The 12,701-nt window shown below is 40.1% G+C and overlaps 1 protein-coding gene across 2 annotated transcripts in view; it reads right to left on the reverse strand.

The window, feature by feature from the left end:
• NEK4 (NIMA related kinase 4) overlaps nucleotides 1-12,701 on the reverse strand; it is a 31,961-nt gene that overhangs the window by 6,407 nt on the left and 12,853 nt on the right. The window contains exons 7-12 of one of the 2 annotated variants that reach the window (XM_075004959.1): nucleotides 10,707-11,120; nucleotides 9,624-9,677; nucleotides 5,988-6,131; nucleotides 4,389-4,511; nucleotides 3,859-3,925; nucleotides 3,074-3,180 (exon numbers count right to left, since the gene is read on the reverse strand). In XM_075004959.1, the coding sequence (XP_074861060.1) occupies nucleotides 3,074-3,180; nucleotides 3,859-3,925; nucleotides 4,389-4,511; nucleotides 5,988-6,131; nucleotides 9,624-9,677; nucleotides 10,707-11,120 (909 nt within the window). The remainder of the gene's footprint in view (nucleotides 1-3,073; nucleotides 3,181-3,858; nucleotides 3,926-4,388; nucleotides 4,512-5,987; nucleotides 6,132-9,623; nucleotides 9,678-10,706; nucleotides 11,121-12,701) is intronic. The other variant, XM_075004960.1, reaches the window with a different exon arrangement.

Below are 12,701 nucleotides of genomic sequence, written 5' to 3' on the forward strand. Positions count from 1 at the left end.
ATGGCCATTTGCATGGCCATTTCAAAGTTTTTGGCTAGTGTAGACACGGCCCATGAAACACTACACAAGGAATCTTCAAGATTCCTGCCACCTGGAAACAGAATTGCTGTGTATTCCTATCACTTAGGCCATTAAAAGAAGTTGCAATATAAGGTTTCCACACCGCTTCAAGATAAGGCACTACAGGAAGGTTGGGTAGAAAGATCCAATTATCTTATGGGGATGCATTTGGCTCAGCCTCTGAAGAGTACGTACTGGATCTGAAGGTGCTTGGAATGTTTGATACAGTTACTGATGAGGCCATAAATGTACTGGAGCCATTCATATGCTGAGTTTACCATTTGAAGACCAACATTCTGACATTTTCAGAGCTACACCGGTGACTGTTTTTCAAGAAGCAAACAGAAACATTGCCACTGATATGGGGTGCATTAATGCCACTTATCAAGAGGGCAAACTATCAAGCAATAAAATGGTTTGATGATGGTCAAGTTAACCTAAAACTACATTCCTCAAATGGACCTGGATGGTTCTTGGAAGACGGACTAAACTGATAATAGCAATTGTATAAAAACATCACATGGTCGTGAATCAATCCTTCAGTTAGCCAAATGTTTGTGTGCAGGGGAAAAATCAGATGCTCACCACTTTGCACATGTCTGGCCAGCCAGTGTGGCTCAGAAGATGGTCAGAGCCACAGCCTGTGTAGCAGACATAGACAGTGATGACTTCAGAGAATAATTTTTTTCAGTTGCACGTGTCACAGCTAACTTCCCTAGGACCACCAAAGGCTGATGTGTTATTGAAGCAATTCATCCTTGTATTAAAGTACAATTTACAAAACATTTATTTTTAAAATATTTTCTCAAATATATTCTAAATTTGTCATGCTTGTTACCACTGCGTTTGTGGGAAAGGGCTTTTGAGTGATATCCAACTCGACCCATTTCCATTGATACTGTACCACCAAATTTCCACCATCCAGAGAACCTGGACAAGGGATGCAGGGCAGAGAGAAGAATCCCTCTCATACTGCAGAGGATACCACCACTGAAATCATGACTGTAGATTTTTATTAATAAAATGATACATCTTTCTTCTTCATCACTAACTTGCTCTTGGAAAGAGATTTTTCTACACTGTGCTGGTCAATTGTGTTTACATTTTCATAGAAATAAGTTGTAAATATATAAATACTTTTAAAACAATTTATCCCCAAAATTTTCCATGGTGCTTCCAACAACCCTTCACATGTGCCTGTGAAACTCTGTGTCCTCAATAGTGAGCACAGCATGCAAAAATGCATATTGCTGGCATATTTAAATATAATTGATATGCATTAAACACGTCTGTCCTTGATTTTTGTGAGCAGATATGGTTTTTGCATGTAGAAGTTATTTACACACACAACATGCCAAAATACTGCCCCTGCAAATGGTTGGGCTGAGGAAAGTTACATGAACAAACAGAAGCCACATTCAGAAGATGTGGCACTTAAGTACCTTTGTTGGACTTATTTCAAGTCTACATTAAGTAGTGAGCTTTTAAGAACACTCCACGTTTGATCTAACAGTAAATGCTTTTGTCAACATGTAACTTTATGCATTAGTCCTGGGGTGCACAAACTGGGGGGCGTGCCCCCTTTGGGGGGCTGAAATTTTGTTAGGGGGTGCAGCATAATCAGGCTGCCCCTCCCTCACAGCCTCCGTTACCTTCCCCACAGCCACTCTGCGCCCTTCCACACCACCTCCCCCAGCAAGGGAGCAGCTCACACAGGGTCTCTCTCCCGGGAGGAGGGTGTGGCCTTGCAGAGGAGAGCAGCTTGATTAATGACCCTCCTGTGGGGAAGTGAGCAGCAATGGCTAAGTGTTCGGGAAACTCAGGCCGAGTTTCACACCACGCACAGCCTGCCCTAAGTCTTACAAAAGGCTTTATAAGTCATGTTGAGACTTAATTCCTCGAGATACCCTGGGCTGGGCTTGCTTCAAAGCTTCTGAGGGTCTGATGTAAAGAGAGAGGAACATATTTCGCTTAAAGTTTCATTGCTGCTGAGACTCCCCGACAGTAAGAACTAGCACAGTTATTATCAACCTCTTTCTGTTTAGTGCCAGGGCCAGAGAAATGATCATGTGGGTCCAGCTGGTAAAAAAGATGATTTATAAAAAAAATGTTGCTGGTCTCTCTTCCTTGAATGAACTAGATATAAAAGCCAAGCTTTTCAAAAGAAAAAGTGGCATTCAGAAAGCAAATTTATCCACTGCCTCCCCACTTGCCCTTGAGGCCTTCACTGGCACCGTTACTAAGTGAGTGCAACTTTTGAGAGACCACCTCTTGCTTCCATTGTCGGGGGGTGAAGGGCGGCGGCTGCTAATTGCGGGGACAAAGAGTGGGGCCAGATGTAAAAAGCTTGATCATCCCTGTCAATATGATTACAAATGGAGACAATCCTCAAATTCCTGTCAAACAAAAAATATTAAGGAAAATACTAAATACGTCAAGTAACCAACTGGCCTAAAAATGACTGTTGGGGCATTGTTCTAATTGACAGAGTATGGCCACTCACACGACAGTTTTTTCACTAAAAATAAAAACAAATTAAAAAAACCCACTACTTCTCTTCAACCCTACACTTTTTGGGGTTTTTTCTTTTATTGACACTGGTTTCATAACACACCATTAACAAATTTTAGTGGATAAGCCAATCAGAGTATACGAATATACAAACCAAGTATTTTGCAACTTACAGCAAGTGAAATTATCTATCCAATCAAAACACAGTCCAGGAAGTGTTAGGGCAAGCCATAACTACATTTCAGAAAGGCTGACTCTTTCAATTCTTTGCTTCTGCTCAGAGAATTGTCCTGAATTAAAAACTGACTTTACCAGATATAAAAGGCTGAGTTATTGCTATTTATTTTAACCAGCATATTTTGTTTCAACAGCTTCAGAAAAGCTGTGCAGTCTCAATGGCCAGGAGGTTCCTCTACATGCACTATGACATGTTATGTTATATTTTGTAATACAAGTTCTTTGGTGCATTTAAATATTTCAAAAGTAGGTGACCCCAGTTTACCTGAAAAATACTGGGATCTGGTGAGGACTGAGTTACTTTAATATGATTTTCCACAAGTGACTTTGCTTCAATTACCGCACTACGCGATGCTCGTCTTGCTGCAGGCACTAGAAAGATGACATCTTTACAACACTCCAGTATATACAAGGGAGAAACTAAAGTCTGGCAGAATGTAGGTATACACTCTACTAATTCCCCCATGCAGTATTATTCTACCAATGACAGTTCTGGTCTTCACCATCCCTTGTTATTTCAGTTCTGACCTGGGCCTCTCCACAAAGCTCTGCCAATGCATTTAAATGACACTCACCCACCATCTGCTATCCCAGTCCTTGGCATGTCAAGTAGAGACTGCCCATAAAACCAGTTGCAAGGTAGATTTGGGACAGTGACAAGATCAAGATCAAACTCATGTTTCTCAACCAGTTCTGAACCTTTTAATCTTGTTTGCAAACAGGGCACTGGTGACAGAAAAGCTTTTTAGCATGTCTGCAAGCACGCTATCAGGATCAGACATGTATCAGCCAAGAAAAAAAAAAACACAGAAGCTTTTAGATTAAAGAGTGCATTTCTTGTGGAAATGTCACATTACCACTACTGACACCACTGAATGAGCATTAGAAAAATAGGTTAAATAAAAACTCCTATCAATACCTAAGCTACATTTCAACTGTATCTCTTTTGGGGAAGTTAAAATTGAAGATCAGATTGCAAGTTAGTGTTTCTTTAGAGAAGCCATCTCACTTCCTCTGCTGAAGAATTAACATGGGAGGGCGGGGAGTTACCAGAAGGAAACATCTTCTCTTGGGATTGTTTTAGCCTCCTCCTCTCTCTTGCCGACAGGGGTCGATCCTTTAAAAAAAAATATATATATATCACATCAATATATTAAACAGTGGCAGTCATAGCAGTTTTTCAATTTGTCATGTTTGAAATGAAAACTTTTGTCCAAATGCACCTGGAAAATATGGCTGACTGAAGTTTTCAGGCAGTACAGCATTCACCGTATTATTTTTCCACAGTAACCTTGATCAACAAACCTAGTTCTTGTAGGAAACATGCTTCCAGCCTTAAGGGAAGAGTGGCTGGCTTTCTGTCCTCTCACTTGATCAACCAGATACAGGACAAGTATCGGAGGGGTAGCTGTGTTAGTCTGGATCTGTAACAGCAACGATGGGTCCTGTGGCACCTTACAGACTAACAGAAAAGTTTTTTTCCTTTCCCTGCCCCACATACTTTTGGAGCAAACCGCTCAGAAGATACATTGAGAAAATGACAAAAAAATAAATATGCTTATAAAATGTTCAGAACAAACCTTTGAAATTCCTCTCTCACTATTTTTAGAGCTATTTACAGACTCAGTGACTTCAGCGCCATCTACTGTCTTCACATTCACACCAGGAGGACAAGGTAACGGCCGAGGAGCAGCTGTTCTGGACTGGGAATTAGAAAGTGGTTAGTCTCATTTCTTCTTTCAGCAAATTACAACGCTCTGAAATCTAGAACTGCAGATGCTAATCTAGCAATGCAGGACTGGGCACCAGGACTGTAGGCTGGGGAGGGCAATTATTTTTGAACGGGAGCCACTCCAAGAATTTGGTTAGTGGACAGGGACCATCATTTTCTATTTTGTTAGTGGAGGAGGTATGGAGCCTGGGACAATTTGAGTCCAGGAGGGAGCTCTGGGTAAGGGAAGGGGGTGCAGGGTCTGGTAAGGAGGCTAGATTCAGGAAGGGGTCCTGATCTGAGGCAGGAGATGGGTGGGGGGGAAGGAAGGGAGTTAGGTGCAGGAGGGGGTTGTGACCTGGGGCAGAGTGTTGGAATGGAGGAGGGGAAACTGCATGCCAGATCTGACTGAGAGACACTTACCAGAAGCAGCTCCTGGCCAGTGGCCCAGTGGGGACCCTCATGCAGGTTCCTTGGCTGCTGTGGCCACACACCCTACTCAAAGTAGCTGGTTGCTGGGGCCAACATGTATCTTTCTACACAGCACATATCCCTCGGGGGCAGGGAAAGGCAGGGGAGAAGAACTTTTGCATGTTGCCCCTGCCCTCAGCACCAAGCTCACAGCCTGCTGGCAGGCACATGCAATATGTGGAGACCTGCTCCTTCTCTCCCTCCAAGGGGTGTGCTGGACAGACACACGTGGCACCAGGGAGCCTGCCTGAGGGTCCCATTGTTTGGAAGGCCTGATTCAGCCTTCAGACCATATTGTGCACACCCCTGCTCTAGGGCAATAGTCAGAATTTTATCACTGTATTATTTTCCTGAACTTCTTTATCCTCCCTCTTCAGTTTACTTAATACCCTCATAACAAAACCCCATACAAAACGAAAACAAATAAAATCACAGAATCAACATGGCATTTGTAGCTCACTGCATTGCTCTCTGTGCTTGTATGTCAAACCCCTTTTCCCTAGTCTTTCATCTGTCTTGCCTATTTACGGTATCAGCTCTGTGGATAAAGACAGCACTCTCGCAGCATAGGGACTGTCTCTGTGTGTTCTGTACATTGCTAAGCAAAATATGGATCCAATTATGGCTGGGTGTATCTAGGTACAACTAACAAATAATAAGTCATTCCATCTTTGTACACTTCCATTTGCTCAAGCTCCCTTGAACAGTTATAACTTTGCACCTCAATGTTGAAAAGCTTACTGAATATTCAGAGCTTCGAGATTCTTGGACAAAAATGCACCCACAAAAGTATGTTTCCAAGGTCCACAATTACCCAATTTATTATAAAAGCAATTCTACAGATGTATATAAAATGAACACAGACTAGAAATGGTTTTGCTAGTGGAAAGGAGCTAAATAACTTTATAATCTTGTTGTACGATGGGAAGAAACTAAGAAAAGAGTAGCACACCGTCATTTTAAACTATCAAACAGTCAGATATATTTTTATCTGTACCTTCTCTGAGCACACTTCTTCTAGCTCCCTCTTCTTCTGCCATCGCTGCCGTGAAACAGAAGGTTCATAGACAGAGCTACAAGGCTGTAAGTGACAAGTGAATTTTTCCTGAACTACTTCTGGATTTCCATGAGAGACTTCATCCTGAAAAGTAAAGATATTTGTCTAATCTTTAGGCATTTATTTTTCTCATTCAACTGTAGACTTGTTCTAGCACATACTGACAAAGGTCACTTAAATCCTTTGGAATACTGTGGATCTTTCCCGAGTTCCAACCCCATACATATCTATTTGGTTGTCAGTCTGAAAAAAAATGCTTACAAATCTCTTATTTTTATTTCTGACAGGAAATTAAAAGAAAAAAAGACAACTTTAATATTGAATATTATACTCCCCACTAAAGTTAGCATACTAATTGTATAGGAAACCAAATACAAAATTTCACACATTGTACATACTTACCTCAATACTACATACTACCTTAACTACTATCTTAATACAGTAATATACACAGTTTTAGTATATAACAACAAATGCATGTTAGCAAAATTCTCCTTATAACCTCTTCTCCAAAAATCATATACTGTAGAAGAAAAGATCATCACCAAAGAACAGCATTTGCTATTTCTCTTTAAATACTGCAATCCCTCCCCAACCGTGAGAGTTACATCCTTGAAAAACCCTCTGTACAGGAACTCATGGTAGAGGAACTTAAGACCTTATGGGAAAAACAGGGCTGGAGAACTGCGGTTGGAAGGGGACATACGAAAGCCCTTAAAATATTTGTATGTCCTCTTAAAGAAAAACAACGCACTAAATAAAGTTAATTAAATAACATTTTACACATCTTAAAATAAAAGTGCAGTAATAAATCAAATTTTAAGTACAGTTCAGGTACCCTTGCTCCTGACAGGAGGTCTCAAGAATGATGTGGGCCATTGTTGGGCGAGGTTTGAGCCAACTTAACAGCCATTTGAGAGGCTTTTTGAAGGTCACTAATTGCGCTGTGCCCTTCTCTAACTTTTTGAAGAAAACATGAAGGCCAGGCTGACTCACCTCTTATGTAGATCTTTTTGTAGCTCTTGGTATGATCATAGCAATTCACTGATGCCTTGTCTGAAGGTCAGGCTTCTTTCCATGAAGGAATCGATCTCCAACAAGCAATCACTCAAGTTTGAAGCTTGGAGCAAAAAACCATTGAAGATTAGCTAGGGTCAGCTGCATTTTGGTCTCGAACCCTCTGGCTCTTCACTTTCGTCATCACTGATGTCACTACCAGTTTTTGCAGTTCTTTCTCAGTTAACTCCTGAGAGTGAGTCAAGCAGTTTGGCAACTTCATGAGATTCCATGTAAAAGCCTTCACTGCCCAAACGTTTTGCAGTCACTACGATTTTTTTAATTTCATCTTCAATTACAGGAACACCAGTGAAACTGTTCACTGCCTCCTTCCAGAGTTTCCACCACATAGCATTAAGGGTAGACTGTGTTATGTTATCTAAGGATTCTTTTATTATGGTTATTGCACTACAATGGTGTTCCTTTTCCATGCATCTTTCACGGTAAGCTGTAGGATTTTTTTTTTTTTTTTTTCCAAACAATCTCTTTGATGTGGTCAAACATGCATCTGGTGTAATAACTCTTGAATGTTTTTTATTACACCCTGATGAGTTGAAGGAGTGAGTTCATCTTGCGGGGAGAGGAAGACAACCTCAACCTTAGGGTACAGCGCACAGTAACGAGTCAGGGTGACGGGGTGCACTGTCCAGAATCAGCAACATTTTAAATACAAGATTTTGTTGTTGTTGTTTTTTGTTTGTTTTTTGTGCTTAGGTAACATTCAACTTCACAAACAAAGCAATTCTGAAACCAGTGAATAAACTATGCAGCAGTTAACCACACTTTTCCATTAGGTTGACAGAAAACAGGAAGATGGTTTTTTCTTTTTGCCTTTAAGAGCACGTGGGTTACAGGCTCTGTAAAGAAGCATGTGTTTTATCAGGCAGTCACCCAAAGCATTTGCACAAAATAAGAGTTAGCCGGTCCTTTGCTACTGTAAAACCTGGAGCCATTCTCTCTTCTGTTGACAGAAATGTGCATTCAGGCACATGCTTCCAAAAGAGGCCAGCATCTCTGCATTGAGAACTTGTTCCAGCAAACAGCCCTTCTCCTCCATCAAATTCTTAATGTAATCAGGAAACTGAGCCACTGCTCAGCGATTGGCTGATGTGGCCTTCCCCACCAACTTCACATTATACAGCATATAGGGCTTTTTAAGCCTATCAAACCACCCCTCCCTGGCCTGAAGCTCCCTCCCCTGCACTTTCAACAAGATGCTTTTAAAGTTGTTTTTCATTTATAATAATGCCATGTGTAGTAAGAAGCATTTTTTTCTGGATCTGGTCCTCCTTCCAAATGTTCCATGCCTTTTCCATTTTTCTATGACTGGATCACATGTTATGCATGACACAACTATGCTGGTGCATCACTCATGCCACTGGTCCTAACAGCACCCTTATTTTTCTCTATTGTATGAAATGTAGATTCATTAACACCAAAAACGCAGAACAGCACAGTAACTCTCACGGTTGGGCAAGATTTTCAAGAACTTTAAATTTATCTTCCAAAGACATCACAATTCTTGTTGTCTTGGCAATATTGTACAGGGGGTCTCCATTATAAGTCGCCTTGTTATAAGTCATTTTGCATATAAGTTGTCAGTTAAGGAAACCAATTCATTATACATTGCACAGATCTGCACTTAAGTCGTTTTTCAAGGGACCATAATCTCTTTTACTGCTCATCAGTGGTGGCCAGGAGCATTACAGAATCTATGGCTTGCTTCTGAGAAATATTAAAAGCAAAACAAAAACACAGGAAAGCAGACAACCCTTGATTCTTTCTTTAAAAAGACAAGGAAGCAACCACTCCCCAATGAACTTAAAGCAGGACCCTCTGCGTTTTAAGGTTACAATCTATGTTTGAATTTATGATTTTTTACATTGAAAATATTTTACTGTATGCAGTTTGTTGCTAACAGACATTAAAACAAAAAAACAACTTAAAGGACTCAGTCCCTATCCCAATGTACTTACATGTATTTTTCTTGTAGAAGATTCCCCTATGTCTTTTCGCTTTACATTGCAACTTCACGGTCCCAAACCACAACGTATAAAAAGCTCCCCCTGTACAAATTTTCACTGATCACATGCTTTGGGTGCATTTTTTAATTATTTAGTCTATTGATTATCACTGATTTGCACACAAAACGAAACACAGAATGTGCACAAATACTATAATACGCAAAGCACAAAGACAGAATGCAAGTTTCTATGACAGTGCTCCATGGGAGCCAAGCAAAGGAGGGGTGAGAGGGAATCAGCATCTCACACCCAGGCAGATCAGCCATTCTTACAGGAGTCTGAGAGACAATATGGTGACAGATAACCATACAAAAGTGCAAAGTTTGACTATTTGGGTTATGATGGCTCATGGTGACTCATGTATACTCAAGGCACTTGGTCTTGTGTTTTCAGAACAAGACTCATGCGTACTCAAGCCTCACATTTGGGGAGGGATCCCTTTACAACTATTTTAAAGTCAACAAACTAAGCGGAATGATAATGCTAGAACACTTACTGGAATTATAACAGGAATAAATGGTGCTAGCAACTTCTCAGTGGAGTCCATGCTCTGAAATAAGAAGTTACAATATTCTCATGAACTAAATAAAGAGCAAGCTTAGTAAAGTGTGTCTACTAGCAATCTGAGAAAAAGAGGTTTTAAAAATCTCATTCTAGAACAGAACTTGTTCAATCACTGACCAAAGAAAACAATGCCCATGTGTATGACTGAATGCAAATAACAGCTACATATCCATGACAGACCTACAGTTTGAATCCAAGACACAATAGGGATCAACTGCATTTCATGTTAATATAGCCTCATTTAGAGCCAAAATATTACATGCCCTGTGCACATACAATAGAGATAGCTATGAGGACAAAGAAGCCCCTTACATGGGTACGCTGGGAAAGCAGTTAATAGAATTATTTTGGCTGCAGATGAAGAGTGGAGGGGAAATGTTTCTGTTTCCACCAACTTTCCAACGAAGGTGTTCCAGAAGCCAGCAAGGTGGGAGCATCAGTATAAGGATACTTTATTCATTTTTCCCCCTTTCCCAATGCTTTTTTTTTTTCGTGGTAATTTCATTTCCTGTTTACTTCATCAATTTTTTCTTTAATAATTGAACCCTTCCCCCATCTTACTTTAAAATCTCCTCTGTCTCTCTCTTCCTCCTTCCCTACATTTTCCTTTTATCACCTTCCACCTTCTTTAACTCCATTTCTGTTATACTCTCCTGTCCTCTTCCAATCCCCTTCCCAATTTAGGGCTGACTATAGCAGAGAGAGAGAGAAAAATATAACCATTTTGGAACAGATATGTAGGAGCTCCAAGCATTTTCATGCCTCATCCTTTTAAAAACTCGAAGCACTCAATTCTTGATCCCAGGCAAGAACAATTAAGACAATTAAGTTCAAGTCTCAGTCTTTATGGAAGCAGCACTGCAAGGAAACCAGGCGTTTCTAACTGCTTTGGCAGCCCAAGAGCCTGATAAGCAGTGCCCTATTTTAAATGGCATGATCTATTCAGATTTGTTCTTTCTGTAAGCCATCCATTGGTTCATCTTTCTATCAGGCACATTTAGAGTTAAATAATTACCTTGTCATCATCTTGCTTTTGGTTCTTGGAGACAGGCTGTAGGAGTTTCAAAGTGTCATCATCTTCATCTCTAACATCAACAGCCAACTGTTTAGAATCCACAGTTTCAGTTCTAGAAGTAGGCTTTGAGTTTTGCTGTAGTCTGTCCTCCTTAGTCTGTGAGCCATTAGATGTTATTTTAGATTCTAGATCACCAGGAATGTTTAAACACCCTGCTTGGTTATCCTTTAGTAAGTGATCATTCTTAGAGTTCCTCCTTTCTGACAAAATATCAATATCCACTTTGCTAACTGTTGCTATGGAAACTCCTGTGCAGTTCTTCTTGTTCTTGTTTTCGTTTTTTTCAAGCTCAGCTGCTTGTTTCTCTGAGAGACGGATTTCAAAAGTTTTATCTTTTAAACATTTCTCTTCATTCTGTAATGAAAAAACACAAGTGCAATTATCCTCTGAGGCACACTTTAAGTGCCCAAAGAAATTGCCAGTACAACAGACAAAACAGAAAGCGATAATGAAACAATCGTCCATTAGGAGTATAACAAATGCTCCCACAAGCTATAAAGCCTGAAGAGAAACATGGTACTTACAGATGTCAACACATCCTATTCTGTAATCCAGAGTTTCTCAAAATTATTTGGCCACAGAGCACTTTTGGGCTTGGAGTATATTGATGGAATATATGCGTGCGGGTTGGGGAGGGGAAACGTGGAGGGTTTCATACTGAAAAATTGCTGCACATAATGGTCAAAAGTTGATTTAAACAGGCTCTATATTTTACAAAGAACAAAACTAAACAAAAAAGATCTGAATGAACAACTAATGTTCTTCTGATAGAAGGATGGTTAACAACCCTATAATTAAGTATAAAAATTAAATATTAAGTACAAACCAAACCAAAACATCAAACAGCCAAAAGGAGGACGATTATTGTTTTTCATTTGTACTAAAAAATAGAAAAGACAATATCATTCAAAAGAGAACTGGCCTTCCTTAAAGCTTAAAAAAACATTTTTAAGAAATGCAAAACAAGTTAGGTATGGAAAAGTATTTTTAAATTTTGTGTTTTTATACATTTGTTATTTTTTAGAGAAAACTAGTGGAAAATAAAAATAAGTAATATTTGACAGGTTTTTTTAATGGGAAGATTGGTATCATCAAAAGATGCAAAAACAAGCTGGGAGGGGTTTCAACTGCTTTGGAGGATAGGGTCAAAATTCAAAATAATCTGGACGAAATGGTCTGAGGTAAATAGGATGAAGTTTAATACAGACACATGAAAAGTGCTCCACTTATGAAGGAACAATCAGTTTCACACATACAGAATGGGAAGTGACTGTCTAGGAAGGAGTATGGCAGAAAGGGATCTAGGGGTTATAGAGGACCACAAGTTAAAGATTAGTCAACAGTGTGATGCTGTTGGAAAAAAAAAAGCAAACATGGTTCTGGGATGCATTAACAGGTGTGCTGTGAGCAAAGCACGAGAAGTCATTCTTCCGTTCTACTCTGCGCTGCTTAGGCCTCAGTTGGAGTATTGTGTCCAGTTCTGGGCACCACATTTCAAGAAAGATGAGGGGAAATTGGAGAGGGTCCAGAAGAGAGCAACAAGAATGATCAAAGGTTTAGAGAACATAACCTATGAAAGAAGGCTGAAAGAACTGGGCTTGTTTAGTTTGGAAAAAAGAAGATTAAGGGGAGACATGATAGCAGTTTTCAGGTATCTAAAAATGTATCATAAGGAGGAGGGAGAAAACTTGTTCTTCGTGGCCTCTAAGGATAGAGCAAGAAGCAATGAGCTTAAACTGCTGCAAGGGAGATTTAGGTTGGACATTAAGAAAAAAGTTCCTAACTGTCAGGGTGGTCAACCACTGGAATAAGTTGTGGAATCTCCATCTCTGGAGATATTTAAGAACAGGTTAGATAAATGTCTATCAGGGATGGTCTAGACAGTACTTGGTCCTGCCATGAGGGCAGGGGGCTGGACTCGACCTCTCGAGTTCC

The sequence above is a fragment of the Carettochelys insculpta genome, chromosome 11 (genome assembly GCF_033958435.1).
Source record: "Carettochelys insculpta isolate YL-2023 chromosome 11, ASM3395843v1, whole genome shotgun sequence".
Lineage (NCBI taxonomy): Eukaryota > Metazoa > Chordata > Testudines > Carettochelyidae > Carettochelys > Carettochelys insculpta.